This window comes from Cyrtonyx montezumae, unplaced genomic scaffold (assembly GCF_038088225.1).
Source record: "Cyrtonyx montezumae isolate F1298 unplaced genomic scaffold, pur_monq_1.0 scaffold_12, whole genome shotgun sequence".
Lineage (NCBI taxonomy): Eukaryota > Metazoa > Chordata > Aves > Galliformes > Odontophoridae > Cyrtonyx > Cyrtonyx montezumae.
This window is the reverse complement of record NW_027071848.1, coordinates 13,301,941-13,319,467: the sequence shown is the minus strand read 5'-3', so window position 1 is coordinate 13,319,467 and position 17,527 is coordinate 13,301,941. Positions and strand designations below refer to the sequence as shown.

General features: G+C 40.4%; 1 protein-coding gene across 1 annotated transcript in view; it reads right to left on the bottom strand.

Annotated features, from left to right (window-relative positions):
* Positions 1-12,695: 12,695 nt before the first annotated feature.
* ATM (ATM serine/threonine kinase) overlaps positions 12,696-17,527 on the bottom strand; it is a 60,426-nt gene continuing 55,594 nt past the window's right edge. The window contains exons 58-63 of the mRNA XM_065730059.1: positions 16,252-16,417; positions 15,162-15,248; positions 14,966-15,080; positions 14,698-14,761; positions 13,913-14,049; positions 12,696-13,784 (exon numbers count right to left, since the gene is read on the bottom strand). Of these exons, the coding sequence (XP_065586131.1) occupies positions 13,601-13,784; positions 13,913-14,049; positions 14,698-14,761; positions 14,966-15,080; positions 15,162-15,248; positions 16,252-16,417 (753 nt within the window). The 3' untranslated portion in view covers positions 12,696-13,600. The remainder of the gene's footprint in view (positions 13,785-13,912; positions 14,050-14,697; positions 14,762-14,965; positions 15,081-15,161; positions 15,249-16,251; positions 16,418-17,527) is intronic.

Below are 17,527 nucleotides of genomic sequence, written 5' to 3'. Positions count from 1 at the left end.
CCAGGAGCACACTGGGTGCTGTTAAGTTCTTTCTCAGCTGTGGCATGCTGAGCTCACACTTCCTTTCTTGCATCTTAGGGAAATAAAGCTCTCTCCTCTTATTCCCCTCTTACAGTCCTGAGAGATATTGGTACTACTTAGAGCTCCACCTTTAATTTGAAACAAACTAATAAAACACTTCCCTCCCCTGCTGGAAACCACTGTTCCTACAGGCTGAGTGTATAAGGGAAGCTTTACCCAACAAAGGGACACTGAAGCCCTGTCATGTAGGGGCATGATTTTCTGCTTCTAAAAATACCTGTCCAACTGAGTAAGGAGGTAGGAACAAGCACTGTGCAAAGAGAAATGAATTCAGAAAGGCAGTGTGGCTGGGATAGCTTTAGCTAACGAAGGCTATTAAGAATTTTGGGGGAAGTGTCATGTCTGATAAACAAGATTGAGAAAATCAAATCAAGGTTGGAAAGACCACCAGGATCATCTGCCCAGCCATCAGCCCATGCCTGTGACTGCTCTAGACCACATCCCTCAGTGCCACATCTTCATGTTTCTTGAACACCTCCAAGGACAGTGATTCCAACAGCTCCCTGGGCATCTTGTGCCACTGCCTCACTACTCTTTCTGAGAATTGTTTTGCCTAATATCCAATGTGAACCTCCCCTGGGGCAACTTATGGACACTATTTCTCATCCCATCATTGTTACCTTAGAGAAGAGGCCAATTATCACCTTGAAACAGTCTCCTCTCACGCAGTCGTAGTGTGATGAAGTCTCCCCTGATCCTTCTCTTCTCCAGTCTGAACAATCCCAGTTCCCTGAACTGCTCTCACAACTCTTATGCATGAGAGTTAATCCTGTGTTTTTTTCTGTAAATTTTTAACTTTAGTATAGTTCAAACTTCTTTCGAATCATCATATTTTGTATACTCAAAAACAGCAGATAGAGATTTAAACATCAGCTTTAAATATCAGCTTTCCCTCTTAGGGCTTTTTTATGGATTTGCTGTTTCTGTTTTAGTATATGGTAGAGTTAGTCACATTTTATTAAGGAAGAAAAGTGAGTGTGAAGATAAAATAGATGCATTGACTAGAAACATGCCCCAGAGGCACATATTTTTATGGGTGGTGACAGGCAGTGCTCCAGGTGTCAGCAAAGTTAGTCACCAGCAAAGAATACTCAGCTTGCACGTCATCCAATTAGCATTTGGGAATACTTTTCAGTACTTAATTTTCCATCTTTTTCTACAGAGATGTTTATACTCAGTAAACAATGCTTTTTCCTTGCATGAATCTCTTGGTGTGTTATTTTTTCCCCTCACAAAATGAGATTTATGTAAGTATCACCACTTACAAGCTGATTCTTCACTCACCAAAAGGCGTAATCTCATTCACAATAATGGGAATAGAGTTTATGTATCAAAGAAGGACGTGTCTGTAAGTAATTTAATCACAGCCTGTTGTTAATTCTTTGGAGGCAGAAATGATGGTAGATTTTTCTTTTAACCAGAGCTGTGTCTTATGTGTTACTCCAAAGATAATAGAAGGTACATTCTATTTTTATGAGAATTGTAATTGCAATATTTAGACACCCTGAAGACCCCATAACTCATGGATATTGCCCCACTGGTAATGCAGATTTGCTCATTACTGGATCTTTTCAGCCTAGTTTTTAAATCCATCAGGACATTTCTTGATTTTCAATTTAAGGGGCTTTTTTGTTGTTGATTAGCCTTATGGCTGGATTAAATAGTATTTTTTATTTTTCTTCAGCTCTTCCATTCGCTATACTAAGGAAGATATATCCCAATTATTCTGTCAATGAATCTGTATATTATTCTTCTCTTTCTGTCTATTTCAACCCCTTCTGCTGCTTTTCAGAAAAGATGCACTCCTGCTCTGATGAGTTTGTGCGATATAAACCAGATGCGTTACCAGATGTGACTGCAGACAGGATCAGCACCACATCCAGCTCTGTTTACCAAAGAGTCAGATTTGATTAAGAAGTGTGATAGGATTTTTTGTTCCCTTATGGATAGCTTATCCATATTTCTTTGGTTTTCACTTGCAGGACCCTTGGATACCAGCTTAATCTCTGACAAATAGCTTGACTCAAGTCCAGGTAGTCTAAGCAGTAGATCTGATGATACAGGTTGGGAGAGAAAAGATTTTGAGCACTGTCCTATTTCCTGAGTAAGGTTGTACTGTCTTGATCTTGATGAGTGATGAACTCCTGGAGTCAGCTGGCTATTGTCAGTGTCCCTTCTGTTCATGGAAGGGCAGCTCCCCAAGTGGGTGTGCTTGACATGTCTTTATTACAATGTCTGTCTCAATTTTTCAGATAAAATGAAGTCAATAAAGTGCTTACAAGATTTTCATTGTCTCTCACTCAATGAGATTGCTCTAGTTATTGTTTTGTTTATTCGTGTTTCTTTACTGTCCTGTTTCTCAATAACAATTCAAAGACACTAAAGCAATGGTTTACGAAGACACTTGGAACTGGAAGTCATGTGGGTATCCAAACTAGTTTGGTTGCACATGCTGTAGTGGTGGAAGCCCACAGTAGTGACTTGCTTGCATTTGGGAACAACCTTTAAAAAGTTGTTCTTTCATTTCCCTTTGTGTCAGCTTCTAACAATTAAAAGTACAGCAGGCATTAGAGAAGGAAACAACCGCAAGCTCAGGATGCTTACCTTAACATACTGCTCTGTTGTGCTTCAGAACAACACAGTTTCACCAGCAGACACAGGTTAGGAGTGGGTAGCACACCCTCCTGTCTGTGGTGGAATGCCCGTTGTGGTGATGTCAGGTACAGGGGGACAGCCCATATCAGGACCTTCAGGAGTTCTGAGGTGTTGGAAGAAAATGCATCTTCAAGTCGTGAGTAGTTGATGATGGCTAGGAAGGAAGTCGAGAAAGGATTTGGCTATCATGACCATATCTTATTAAAAATAATAAAATAGATTTTGGATAGGATTAAAACCATATTTTTAGGAGTAGTTCTAAAGATTTAAACTGGAGAAGAACTGAATTTTACCCAGTTACCTTTTTCAGAACAGCTGTGATAAGCTGAGGGATGTTGATATTCAATACAATAGAGAACTAGTAGGCTCTAGAGGAACAGGTGCTTGTGCTCTGAAGTGTGCTGACCTCGGTGATATGAGCAGCACTTAGTGCAGTGTTGCTGCTCCCGTTACTCAGTACAGAGCAGAGTTGGGTACTTCTGTTGCTGTACGGTGTTGTAGAACAAGACTCATTATAGTAATATAAATTAAACAGTGTTTTTGATTGTCCCCAGTCTTCTCAGAGTCATGCAGTTAGGGATGTGTTATGGAGAAGAAAGCAACTGGAACTATGATCCTTAGGAAAACAAAGCTGAGCATCAAAGTGAAAACATGAAGAGCTGTCTTAAAGGTAAGTATAACGGGCTGGAACTTGTTTCTTGTAAGCCACTTCAAAGCTGTTTGAGAATCATACAAATATTTACGGGCCAAGTTGACTTCCTTTGCGTGTTCCTGAGAGACTATAAATGTGTATTCTTTAGCAGCTTTGTCTGCTTGCTAGGAGCCTCATTATGTATTGCATATTTTCTAGCGTCTTTAGTAAAGGACCTAAACCTGATTAAGAGTCTGCTTCTGCGAGTACTACCAGGTAATTGAAATTTAAAGGTGTTGTAATTGTAATTTAAAGGTGCATTTGCAGGAATTAACTGCTTTCAGCTGGACGAGTCAAGGTGGATAGAAGTAGATTCCCAAAACCACAGTCCCTGCAGTGCTGAGCATTTGTCCATCTTTTCAACTCAGAGATGTGTGGCTGGTCTGCTCTTACTGAGAGCAGAGCTCTGGTTATTTCAACATTAGTTTTTCTGCCAAGTTCAGCAGAGCTGGATTTTTATGGCAGATTTATTCCACCTCAAGTCACTTAGCAGAGAGACATCAGCAAGGAGCATAGCTTTGAGGTCCCCGTGCAGAACAGGAAGAAATAGTTAACTCCATCTGGCCGTTAATATCTTGGCTGTTGCGAGATTCCTATGGGGAAGTGCATTTCTGGCTCTGTTAGCTACAGAGTGAGATTATGGCACATCTGTCTTCAGAGAGGTTTGAAAAATACCATGTAAATGCTTCAAATGTCTTGGTACACACATCTGCTTAGACATAGGCATAAATTGCTTGCCACTCGATACTTGATTTTTAAATAACTTGAAATCACATAACCTTGTGTAAACTTCTCATGGGTTTAAGGCATTTAATAAAGAATTAAGACTTACAGCTACAACACCTGATATTGCTGCAGGGAAGACAATTTATTTCCAGCATCACCTAGCTGCACAGCTCACCAGTTTTACTAAATTTTTGCTTTTCTTCCGTAATTATTTATTTTCTGTTAGTTACAGTTTAATCTGACAGGTAACCCAGTCCCACAGAGCCATTCACTCACTGCCCCCTCTCTGGGATGGCAAAGAGAACTGACAGACCAGAAGAACTCAGAGAACTCATAGGCTAACATAGGAACAATTTAGTAAGAAAAAAACAGAGGAAAATGAAAAAGAATGAAAACCAAGTAATGCAACTTCTTGCTGGCTGATGCCCCTCCAGTCCCCAGAGAGCAGCCTGCCTGTCCAGTTCCCCCAGTGTCACTGCTCAGCATAGTGCTATATGGTATGGACTCACCCTATGGTCATTTTGAGTTGGCTGTCCTGGTTCTGTCCCCTCCCATCTCCTTGGGCAACCTCAGTAACTTGCTGGTAGGGCAGCACATGAAGCTGAAACATACTTAATAGAGTCGTACAATCACAGGATTATGGAATGGCTTAGGTTGGAAGGGACATTAAGGCTCACCCAGTTCCAACCCCCTGCCGTGGGCAGGGCTGCCCCACACCAGCTGAGATTGCCTAGGGCCCCATCCAACCCGGCCTTGAATGCCTCCAGGGATGGGGCAGCCACAGCTTCTCCAGGCAGCCTGTGCCAGTGCACTGCTTTCTGACTGAAGGAATTTCTCCTCATATCTAATCTAAATCTCCCTCTTCTAGTTTAAGACCATTCCCCCTTGTGTTATCACTATTTGCCTGTGTAAAATGTCCCCTCCTCACTTCCTGCTTATTAACTCCCTTCAGAGTACTGAAAGGCAGCAATGAAGTTTCCCCAGAGCCTTCTCTTCTCCAAGCTGAATATGCCCAGCTCTCTCAGCCTGTCTTTGCAGGAGAGTGCTGCAGCTCTCTGATCATCTTCGTGGCCCTCCTCTGGACCCACTCCAACAGCTCCACATTCCACTGTGCTGGGGCCCCCAGACCTGGATGCAGTACTCCAGATGGAGCCTACATTGCTTAGCGTGAGCACTGCTCACCTACAAACACTGGTGTGTTATATAGGCACAAACCATCCCAGCTATGAAGAAGAAAATGAACTGTGTGCCAGCTGAAACCAGGACACTTCCTTTCCTTTATTTATCATCACCTTAGGAATAAAATTAATGTATATCACATCGGTTATGCATGATGCTAATGGAACATTAGACACTGTTTTTTTTCCTGTTCAAGTTGTAGCTTGAAAAATCAATTTATTATTTACAAGGTAATCTAATTTAGTCAGAGCATGAAGTAAAGCAAACATTCACAGGTGGGAGTTATCAGCAACAGCCTTTTCCTCATTTACAAAAGTGATGGAACCATGACAAAATGTAAAAAGGAAAAATACAATTTTATCTTGTTATATCCTGTCACTTTATCTTGCATTAGCTGTAGTATATTTACAGGGACACCTAAAGTCTTTATGCTTCTTTTCCAAAGGATGAGGGAAGTGGTTATGATTATCTTTCATTAAAGTAATTTCCATCAGGAAAGACTGAGTCTTGATACTGGGAGATAACACATGGTGTATTTATCAATGACTCCACTGGTTTACAACCTGCTGCCCATTTATATCACAAAAAGTATTCCAAAACACCCAAGGAAAACCCTGGGATAAGAAGATAGCTGAAGCTTTTCATTGTATTTCTGTTTAGACAAAAAATGACTGATGGAATCAAGATTTCCAGTGTTTTCTGGCACTGCAACAGTGCTTGCAGGTTGATTACAGCCATTATGCCAAAAGATAGATCAAATCAAATGAGTGCAGTTACACAGTGAATCACATGAAATTCAAATGTTTTAAAGAAAGGTAGAGGGTATGTTATTGACTTGATTACCTGAAATACATATGGATGCTTCCTCTCTAATCCGTTGAAGAAATATATTATGAATTTCCATAGGTATTGAATTCTTACCCAGGATTATTAGAAATTCTCAGTGCTTTTTGTATTTTAAAGAACATATCTATTAAAAAAAAAAAAAGGAAACTACATCATGTTCTAATGCAACTATTACTGTGACTTTACTCCAAATATTTTGTGTAAAATAGTCACCCATATCGCTGTTGCAAACACGTTTGTCAAAACCCTGAGCACTGTACAAAATGGAGCTCCTGGCAGCTGCTGCAAAGGGAAGTTTTTGGAAAGAGCTGGAAGGATGCTGGCAGCAGCTGGTGCAGGCATATAGACAATGAATTTGGAGTCTTCTTTCTGTCAGAATGAGTAGAGAAAAGCAAGCTATTTTTTCCCAATGTCTGTTTTTCCTCGTAGTTGCGCCATGTGCCATCTGGGACTTCATTTCACAAGTTCTGTGAAGAAAAGTTGTCATGGACAAGATCCTTATTGACATTTGCCACAGAAGATGCACCCTCATATGTTCCTCCCGATTTAATAATTGAGTAACATCCTAAATGAGAACGTGGTAAATAACTGTGGTTACTATCCTGCAAAACCCATGAAGCAGATTCTTAACCTGGCAGGGTTTTGTAACTTCTTGAAGGAAAAATTCATGTATACCATCTTGTGCAGTGAGCTCAAGAGCCAGATAAAAGGGTCTGTGGAGGACACATCTTTTGTGCTGGTCCCAATGCGATGCTCAATTCTGAAGTTCACTCCAGGCACAGGTGGTGCTCATCTTTGTGAAAGTATGTGTATACTAGTCACTTTTATTAGGACAAACTGAGAAAATTGTTTCTTTCCACAGGCAAGTTGCATATGCGATTTCTGCTGCGCATACTGCTCTACAGCAATGTGTAGGCTGCATCCCGAACACTTAACAGCCCATTGCAGCTTGTTTTTAAATATACAACTGTTGCAGTCATCAAGATTTCTGTGTACTTCATCTATAGTTCTGAATGACTCTGAAAGTTACTTTGCTTTATTTCAAGATACAAAGTTTTATCAGCTGTTGGGATAATATAATAAGATTTTCATTTATTGCTGTTTTCCTTCTTGACATATGTGAAGGGAGCATAAAAACAGGAGTGGGAATAACATGGGTTGATAGTGATAGGACAAGGGGGAATGGTTTTAAACTAAGACAGGGGAGGTTCACGTTAGATGTTAGGAGGAAATTTTTTACTCAGAGGGTGCTGATGCACTGGAACAGGTTGCCCAGAGAGGCTGCGGATGCCCCATCCCTGGAGGCATTCAAGGCCAGGCAGGATGTGGCTCTGGGCAGCCTGCTCTAGTGGTTGGTGACCCTGCCCATGGCAGAGAGGTTGAAACTCAATGATCTCTGAGGTCCTTTTCAATCCAGGCCATTCTATGATTCCATTCTATGATTTTGTTAATCAAGGTTAATCATTGGTAGGGCAGCATATGAATCATTAATAACTGTATATGATCTTAAAGAAATTCTATAATTAAGCTTATTTTGTTCTTGATTGTGTTCTTTGAAGAACACCAGGCAATCTCACAAGGGCAAATGTAGATTCTTGGAGCACTTTTGTTCTCTGTACATTCAGTACTATCAGTACTAGGAGAGGTGTGTCATATCCATTTGTAGGAGTGAGCTTATGAATCTTTCAGAAAAAAAAACACCTGATCCCTATTAGTGGACAATGATAAATCACCCTGATGTAGTAAAAAAAAAAATACCAACAGCAGAGCATTCAGGAAGAGGAAACCCTAATTCTTCTTGACAAAGCATTTTTCAGGAAACTTTAATTAGTTCATGGACTTTGTCAGACCAATAGTGAAATAATGAGTTATTCATAAATTGGATAAGTTAAATGCATTGCAGCAGCCAGCATTCAAAAAAGTAACTTACTTTACATACTGGGCATGCTGTGACAGCCTCTTCCTCTAGCTAAGAAACTCATTAAATTCCTCAGTGTATAGATCACTTGGTTACAGAGACATTCATACCTCTAAAGGGTAGTTGGACAACACAATAGGATAGAAATTAAAAAATATTTTCTCTTCTTATACCATCAGATTAATTTATTAGCATGATTTTACATACATACGACTTGTTAGGCGTTAATTTAAAGCAGCTTTCAGTATGCCCTCAATTAAGCAATGAGTAACTCTTTTACAACAGAAGAATACAGAAAGACCCCTCAGCTACATCAGTAATGAGGCCTTGAAGCCATTGGAACAAGGACTGAAGCACAGGGCTGACAAGGACAGAAGGAATGGTGCAAACGGAGCTAATTTGGAACCGAATGCTGACAGAACACTGCTGCTTTATGCTACCACTGTATATCCTGAGGAGGGCTGCAGACTCAAAGGTCTCTGCTATCTTTCTGTATCTACCTTCACACAGTACCTCTTCTATTGCCATTGCCTTGCGGGACCTTGCATGTAAATGACAGAATTAAGATAAACAGATAAGAGATCATTATAAACAGGTGGTGCGTCACATGGTGGTTTGCACCCACAGTGCTTTTCACAGACCTGACTAAAAAGGTTTGAAGCTGTTTTAATTACACTGGTAGGACTGCTGTGTGCTGATAGGGCATCAGCCAGGCCTCGGTTTCTGTGTTTGGTACAGCCAAGGGGCACTTCATGGGTATGATGGGATGGCTATTGAGCAACGTATAGGTGTGTTCACACACATTACCAACTGATCGGGGTAGTGAGTCAATACAACACAACAAATTCAGTCAGATTCTGTTCTCACTGACACTTACATAACTGAAAATGATGTAATTTAGGATTTGTGCTGCTGTATGGAAAAACAAAAGCCCAACAAACTGTGCTTAAAAGCCAAGCATGGTCTGATCTTAGGAAGAATATTATTTAACATTAGAGAAATATTAGGCAAAAAGGAGAGCAATGCTAGCTGGTTAGATGCTTAGTCTTAAGGACAGTTAATTCTGTCTTACTTCTGTTACACAAAAAACACTGGTCTCTTGATTCAATGTTTTCTAGAACAGTAAATTGATAAGTTAGCATTAAAAGATTTGTGGCAGGTAATGGTAGTGCTTGTTTGAATACCTAAGTATCTTGACTTGCATTTCCACTCCATTGTTTAGATGTCCAGTTTCTTAAGTTACAAATACTTGCCCACATGAGCTCTTAGATTCCAAACCATACAGAATAGAAACTCTTGTTCCCTTTTCCTGTAAGAACAGCATCCCATAAGACTCCACATCAGGACCAAATCTGGCACCAGTGAGCCCACCTTTCCTCCAAGGAAGAACTTTTCCAGATGGATACAATTTCTACATGGTAGGTTTGCTGCTCTTAGTATTTTCCTGCTTTGTTATGAAGCATAATTATAATTTCCATGATAGCAGCTGACTAAAGAAGCACTGCCTGCCTGAAAAAGCACAGCTAGGCTGCTCTGTAGTGGCCTGTTTCTTAGAAGCACATATGACATTGGAATCCAGATTCGCTCTAAATTTGCAGTATTTTTCTTCTTCAGAATAAATTTCCTCAGAGCACAGCACAGCACAGCAGTTCCACGCAGTGGTCTGCTATGACAGCACACAGATTTCATACTGAAAGCCAAAGAAGTTATTACAAAGTGATTCCTGATTTTAGCACTTACCACTGCCAGGAATTTGTATCTTCACCTGTCCCAAAAACAATTCCTGTGGCAGGGGCTGTTTTGCTGCACTCAGTGCCTCTTAGGGGAAGAGGAAGCCCAAGGACAGCGACTGTTGGAAGGATTAGCCTGCAATTAGCTTGGAAGAGCTGTATAATTCATCTTGGATTTGGTTCTAACTGGAGGCAGCCTGAGACTTGTGTACTGAAACTACAGCTCTCTGCAGTCTGGACAGGGGAGGTGGAGAATCCATGGTGGAACACGCACGCTGCAAGTGGCAGCCACTGCACAGCTATGGGTGTGCATTCACACTGCCTGAGTGTATGCACACAGTTATCATTGGGCCACAGTCCAACAGCAGATGATTCAAAGGTAAACTCGTGGGTACAATGACCGAAAGGTTTCTGGAACTTCAGCTAAGTTGTGAGAGATGAAGCACAGCCTCATTGTTTTTTGTTCCTTTCCATACAGTTCAGAGTGCTTCTGGATAAAGGTTCCAAAGCTATCATTCTGTAGTTGACCTGAGAACCCCCCACAAATATGCTCCTTGTCTTCTATAAATGAAAATCCATGGGAAATCTGACGAATGCTACCACAGATACACGTAGTTTTGGGATGCAGTAAGTAAAGGCAAAGCTGTTCTTCACAAGGAAGTCTTAACACCTCTGGGGAGAACCTAGAAGATCCTTGTCCAGGTGAAAAAAATAATAATCTTACATTAAATTATTACTCTTCTTTCCCTTCATTGAGGTTACATGATGTATAAAATGTTATAATCATCAGTACAAACTGGGAATCCTAAGACTGTGGGCTCATATGAGGAACTGATGAGAACTGAAAAGACTGAATTAGTTAATGACTATTTTTAAGATGAAAATACTGGAGGTAGGTACCTGAGTAAAACAAATACATTTACATAATGGCATGGGAAGATTGGGTAACCTTCCACTGTCCAACCATGCACCAAAATCCTAACTGTGCAGTTTCCACTCACCATGGGGACTGGCCATTTTGGCACTTCAGGTGCTGACATCTCACACAACATCAGAGACCTTTTCCAAATACAAATAAATGAATCTCACCTGAAAGAAAAATCCATTCCACACGTTGCTGAGGGCATCACAGGCTGAAGAACTTCTTATGTTCAGTAGCTGTCCAGCTATCCATAAGACAAGATCCAGCTGTGATGGAACACAACGTTTTGGGTAACAGCTTCACTCCTTTGATGCCACTTATTTCTACGAGCCAAATACTCATTCTCTATGGCAGAATTATCGTGCATTTGTCTGTAGGATAGTACTTTTGGAACAGAGAGTTGGCTTATTTGAGAAGTAGCATTCAGGATACATGGTCCAGAGGGACAGTCAGAGTGCACAGGGCCATCTCTGAGTGAGATGTGCACCCACACAGAGGGACATCCTGGTTTTATCTAAATAGGAAGCAGCTGCCCAGGTGACCAGTTGGACCTGGTTCCTACTCGTGGGACAGTGCTGATGGAAAAGTTCAGTCAGGCTGTACTGTATCTTCCCAGCGGGGTTACCTGCTGACACCTACACTGGTACACTGAGCACTGCTGAGGACACTCATCCAACAGAATCAGAAAATAGCTCATTTTAAACAGACACCACTGTCTTCGACAAAGCAAAATCTGAGAAAAAACTCTTCACCTCTGTAACAGATCACTGCTCGTTTTTCTTAGAAATTACCTTTTCTAAATGTTTCAAATTACTAAGACAATTTCTAGGGAAAAAATAATACTAAAAATGCAACATATCCTCCAGTGTCCTCAGCTTACTAATTATAGTAAATGTATGAGACTGTCAGCTACTAGTCCATCTTATTTTTAGAAGTAGCATTTCTGCCATAACCATTTAGAGCTCAGAATTGAAAAGCATTTCCATCCAGGTTTCCATTTTTCTGCTCCTTTGCAAGGAAACTGTATACTTACAGACAATATAGTTTTGCAAACTATTCGCTAATTTCAGTGTTTAAAAATTAAGGAATGACTGGAACAAAAATAATTAGAAAGCACAGTCTTCACTGGTTACCCATTTGGCTCCATGAGGCACTGCACAGGTAGCATGACAATCTAGACAATGAACAGCAAGCAAACACTGCAGAGGAATAGTTACATTATTCCCTCTGAAATTAGATTTTCCTTAGACAACTGTATTAATATTAATGGTTTCAGTGTTTGTTTCAAATTACGAGGCTAAATTGCAGCCCAGCAAAATGACAGCACTCCTTTTCACATGGAGCATCTGTAACTCACGAAGGAAGGACAGGATCTGCCAAAGGCCTTTATGCAACATGCATTTGTATGATCAGTGAGAGCTCTAATATTAAAAAAGCCTGAAGAACTTCCACCATCACAAGCATGAGAAAGAAATTTCAGGAAACAGGACTGGATTTTCTTCAATCTGTACTCAACAGCAAAAACTGTTCAAGTGTTTGTTTTCAGCCCTTTCCTGTGTTTCATCTCCAGAGACCAAATGTTGCTGCTCCAGCACCAGAGCTATTGCCCCCAGTGAAAAGCCACACTGCACTTTTGGTTCCAAGGATCAACAGAACTTTATGTCAGCATCATGAAAACAAAATATTCTTCTCACTATGTTGACATTAACAACGTAGAACAAAGATACAGCACAAAAACTGTGAGAAACTGCAATTCAATGAAATGTAGATGCGACCAGAAATTCTCTGCTTACGCTGCTGTAAAACCACTCCAAGTCTCCAAGTGTGAAGTAGGATAACAGGAGAGTACATGAAATGTTCATAATTGTGAATATAGAGATGATTCAGAAAGAGTTATTTGATCGACCAGTGAGATTGTTATTGGAGGAGATTCTTCTGGTATCAGGATTCACTGATGAACCTTTTTCTTTCTTTTTTATTTCAGAAGCAGCAATGTCTTTTGTAAAAATGAGTACAATTACTATTGTTTTTTGTACTCAAAACACAACTACAGTGTTTCTGAAGGTACTCCAGACACAGAATGACTGTCTTAGAGGGATATCTTGTATACCACCGTAGTCACTCTGTTTTACCACAGAAGTTAGTTACAAAACCAAATATATACACATATATTTTGCAGTATTAAAGTAATGCTGTAGCAAAATAGAAATTGTAAGTGGTTTATAAAAATAAAATACAAGCGTAATTTCACCAGGAAAAAAAAAAGCAGCAGTATTATATTATGGCTCAAGGGTCACATCCCATTTAACTAAGCTAAAAAAACATCCAGAATTTCCAGCTCATTAAACAGGAAATTCTCTTGTGTTCTGTTGTGCTTCTGCCAACTATCGCTGTGGCATTATCTTTAACGTACGTCCCCATCCCCTCACTCCTGAAGTGCACTCCAGTCACTTATTTCATCATGTCTGCTCTTCAGATTGTCCATTCTGCACATGGCTGCACAGAATGGACAATAGCAAATCATTATCTGCAAGACTTGATATTTAGCTGTTAGACAAGTGATGATTCCCAGTTTTTAAAACCATTACGTATGAATGAAGACCCTGCAAGCCACAGAGAACAGCAAAGCACTGCTTGCTTTTAGGCTGTATTGTGAACTGGGGAAAGAAAATAATGTTTTCTTGGTAGCAAGTTAATGAAAAAAAACCCTTTCACCCCAAAACATCCACTTAATACTTATATCATTTACAGTTGACCTGATCCAATGTTTAAATGGAAATACAAATTTGAAATGCTAAGACATTTGCTGCTGAAAAATAATTTCTTCCAAAAACATACTGGATCCTTCCAAGTCACACCCAGGGCTTCCAGCCAGGAAAGAGCCGGCTCAGGTTTTTTGGGTCCATGGCCTGCTGTATGAGCAGGTTCACCTGCCCTCCCACGCTCAGCACTGTTCCCTCCTCAACACCTTTCAGCTTCTCCTGAAGTCTCATCAGAACACGCTCAGCCACTTTGTTAAAGCTCTGGTCGTCACTGCTGGGAGAAAGAAGGAAAACAGTGGCACTAGATATGGATCTCAAACAGAACGAGAGATGCTCATCTATAAAACCTGTAAAGTACAGTTACAGTGCAGTTGGCAGATCAATAACAAGTCAATCTGGCACCTGGCTTTCCTTTTACATGCTCGAGGATCAGCACCAAGCGTAGAGCTCATGTCAGCCTCGTCCTCTGGTCTCTGCTGCAGATATAAAGCTTTCAAGGGGTTCATGGTCCAGTCAAAAAGGGGATCGTAGAGCAGCACCTACATCATAAGTAAGCATTCATTTAATTTCAACTGTTAATTACAGCTCGTTCAGCGTCCTAACAGGGAGGGAAACTCATGCTCATGCTAACAATAATATTCATAATGTTATAACTTTTTGGAAGGAGGAGAAAAAATTGCTTAGCAGACAATGCAACAATAAAACCACAGCTGATCATGCCAAGCATCTGAGTTCTTCATGCTTGACTCAGTTTTGACATCTGGTCCCATCACAGTAACGAAGAGGTCTTTTTTTTCCATACACTTCTAGGCACTAAATATCATTATTAATCTCTGATGCAGAGTATAGGCTGCTTGGGAGTTCAAGTTTTTTCACTGTGACTTACACAAAGAGTATTTACTTCAGGTGGCCCTACTCATGCAAAGAACACAGCTCTGTGACAAGAAGACAGCCATGGGTATTTTAGATACAAAAGAGGGAAATTTGTATGCTGAAACAAATAGCCCACAGAGAAAATTCAGACTGGGCTTGATTTTACTGAATTAACAAATCTGTCCAACTGTAGTACATGAAAATGCAAGAAAGCAAACAAAAAGCATGTGAGTACTTGACATAGTAACCTGTTCAAAGATCATAAATTGAAGATACTGTGGCAGCTTGCTATTGGAAAGAATGAAATAAGTTACCTCCACAATAGTCAGCAAAGCTTCCTGAGAATTTCTCATGACAGCCATTGTTTTCTCACAGCATCTAGAAAATATTTACTGTATTATTTAACAGTTATATGGATACCAGTGTGTGATTTAGAGAGCAGCACTCAGATTTGGATACTATCAACAGAAATCTAAGTCTCCCCTCAAGCACCGGGACTATTTAACATAAAACAACCATAGTGCCAGAAGTACTCTGCTGCTTCCTTGCCCCCATGCAATGATGCAATACAGGACCACTCACCTCCTGAAGACTCCTTCTACTCCAGTAATGCCCATTCCATCCACAATGTCCCTGGTTAATCTAAATGGAACAGTCTCTGGTGTGGGAAGGATTTTACCTTGCTCAAAAGCAACTCCTAAATTAAAGATTAAATACATGTTTAGAACTAAAAAAGAAAAAAAGAAAAAATGAAGGTTCTCTTTATCTTTCCACTTACCCAGATCTATATGCACCAGTTCTGCAGTTTGTTCATCTATCAGGATATTCTGAACATGTCTGTCTCCAAGTCCAAGGATGTAGCCAACTGAAAGAAAAAGGCAAGTCTTGAAACCAGAAGTACAGCCATAAAAAACAGGGAAAATTTTACATTAAACTATCAGAATCACTTCAACACGTGTAAACAAATTAAGTGAGACTAATTCTTCCCCCACATAAAAATTATTTCACTAAATAACAAATGCCACTTCACAAATTTCCTATAAAATTGTGTCATTTAAATCCTGTTGAACCATAGATTTGCTTAGTTTTTCAGCAAAAAAGGGAGCGTACTGTAGGATCAGAGAATGCCTTGGGTTGGAAAGGACCTCAAAGATCATCTAGGTGCAATTCCCTGCTGTGGGCAGGTTTGCCAACCACTACACAGGCTTCAGCTCAGGCTGCCTGGGGCCCCATCCAACCTGGCCTTGAGCACCCCCAGGGATGGGGCACCCACAGCTCTCTGGGCAGCTGTGCCAGTGCCTCACCGCCCTCTCAGTGAAAAATGTTCCCCTGGAATCTCATTTAAATCTCTCGAGTGTATAAGCAGTGTGCTAATATCTAAAATAGGGTATACTGCAACGTATATAATATGCTAACAAATATCTTCCAGAGAATCAACACAAAACTGAGTCATCCAGAAGTAATCCAGAACCACTGTACATTTCCTTCCTGAGACAGAAAAATCGAAGAGAAATGCCAAATTTAGATAGCCATTTCAGTCACACCTATTGACAGTCCAGGGAAAGTAAAAGATGAAAACATTTGAGTGCGCAGACAAAATGAAAAAGCTCTTAAAGCACAACAACAGAATTCCTAAGTTTAAAAACCATCTGAACCTTAGCACACAAACACACTATAAAAGAAGGGAGGGGGGAAGAATCACTCATTTCAGTCACAAAAACAGTGCAGGTACTCTTGCTGGCATTTTTTGCCCCCTTCCAACTCTCCATTTTGGACAAGTGACTAAACTAGAAAAGGCAGCACCTCTGAAATGGTGAACCTAATCTTAACATAATATAAAAAGCCACGTTAATAGTTCAGTGTGATACCTATAGAAGATGTGGCCACACTGCGGGTGTACGCCAGCCGCTTCTCAAACCACACAGCTGGATCCTGGAACTTCTCCATGCAGAAATAGCGAAACACGGGTTGAAAATTGTCACAGACCTTCATGAAGATGTTGTATTTCTCTTCAGAATGTTTCCTTTGTGCATCCTTTAAACATACAAAACATGTTTTCCACGTGACTAATTGCTTTGGAAGGAAACATGTTCCTCTTTTTTATCCTTTTCCCCACCCCTCCAATGTTGTTCCCACTCCCTGAACGAATGTCTTTTAACAGCATGCATTATTAATACACCCATCTATCTGCTTTACTGAGCAATTCCACTTTCAGACACAATTCATGAGGAACATGTGAAAAACACACTCAGCAGCTGTATGTATTTTGTGTATATGTACAGGTAAATGTGTTCTTTTGGATGCATTTCCCCTCACACTACTCTCTGTGGTTCTGTGTGATTGTCAGAAAGTCACTCTCATTCACTCGCACGCAAAAGCTGTGCCAAGCTAAAATTAAGCTAAAATTAAATACACCTTTGGTCTGGTAACACCATACAGATACGAAAGGAAATAACATCATGGCCTTGTAAAGTAACATGTGAAACTGCAGTGACAACACTGAGTCCACCTACTGTCCTTCACATATGGCAGTGGATACCCAGAGCAGCACCAAGCTTGAAATGGAGATGTACATCATCCAAAAATGTGGTGACTGTAGTGTGTGATGTGAGCTGACAGATCCGCCAGCTGCCCCTAAATGGGGTTGGAGCTGCATCACATACACAACTTCTCCTCTTGTTTTTCAGCCTTATACTTTTGTAAAAGTTTGCAGAACTAAATGGAACTAGGTGAGTCCATCTAGCAGCTTCCTATCAGCAGAACAAAGACCCACTCCCTGTTTGCATCTAAGGAACCAAGGCTTTTTCTGCCACGTAACATAAAGTTACCCTTCTTGTGGCTTAGCTCCCTGAACTGACTCATCTGTGAGGTGACACAGGGGTGGGGAGCACGTGGCTGCCACTGCATGGGAGCCAGACCCCTTCATACTGTCATATGGCAATTAAGACAGTAATTCATGTCAGCTGCATTCTAAAATCATATTCTTGTACTCACATTGCTTTATTCCTAAAAATAAAATTATTTTTAATGCAATGAGAAACATAATGACTGTAAGCTAATTTAGGGTTTCTTTATATTGAATTTCATGGGTCTCTGCAATGATTATTTTGAAATTCCTATATATTTACATTCTAGAAAACAATT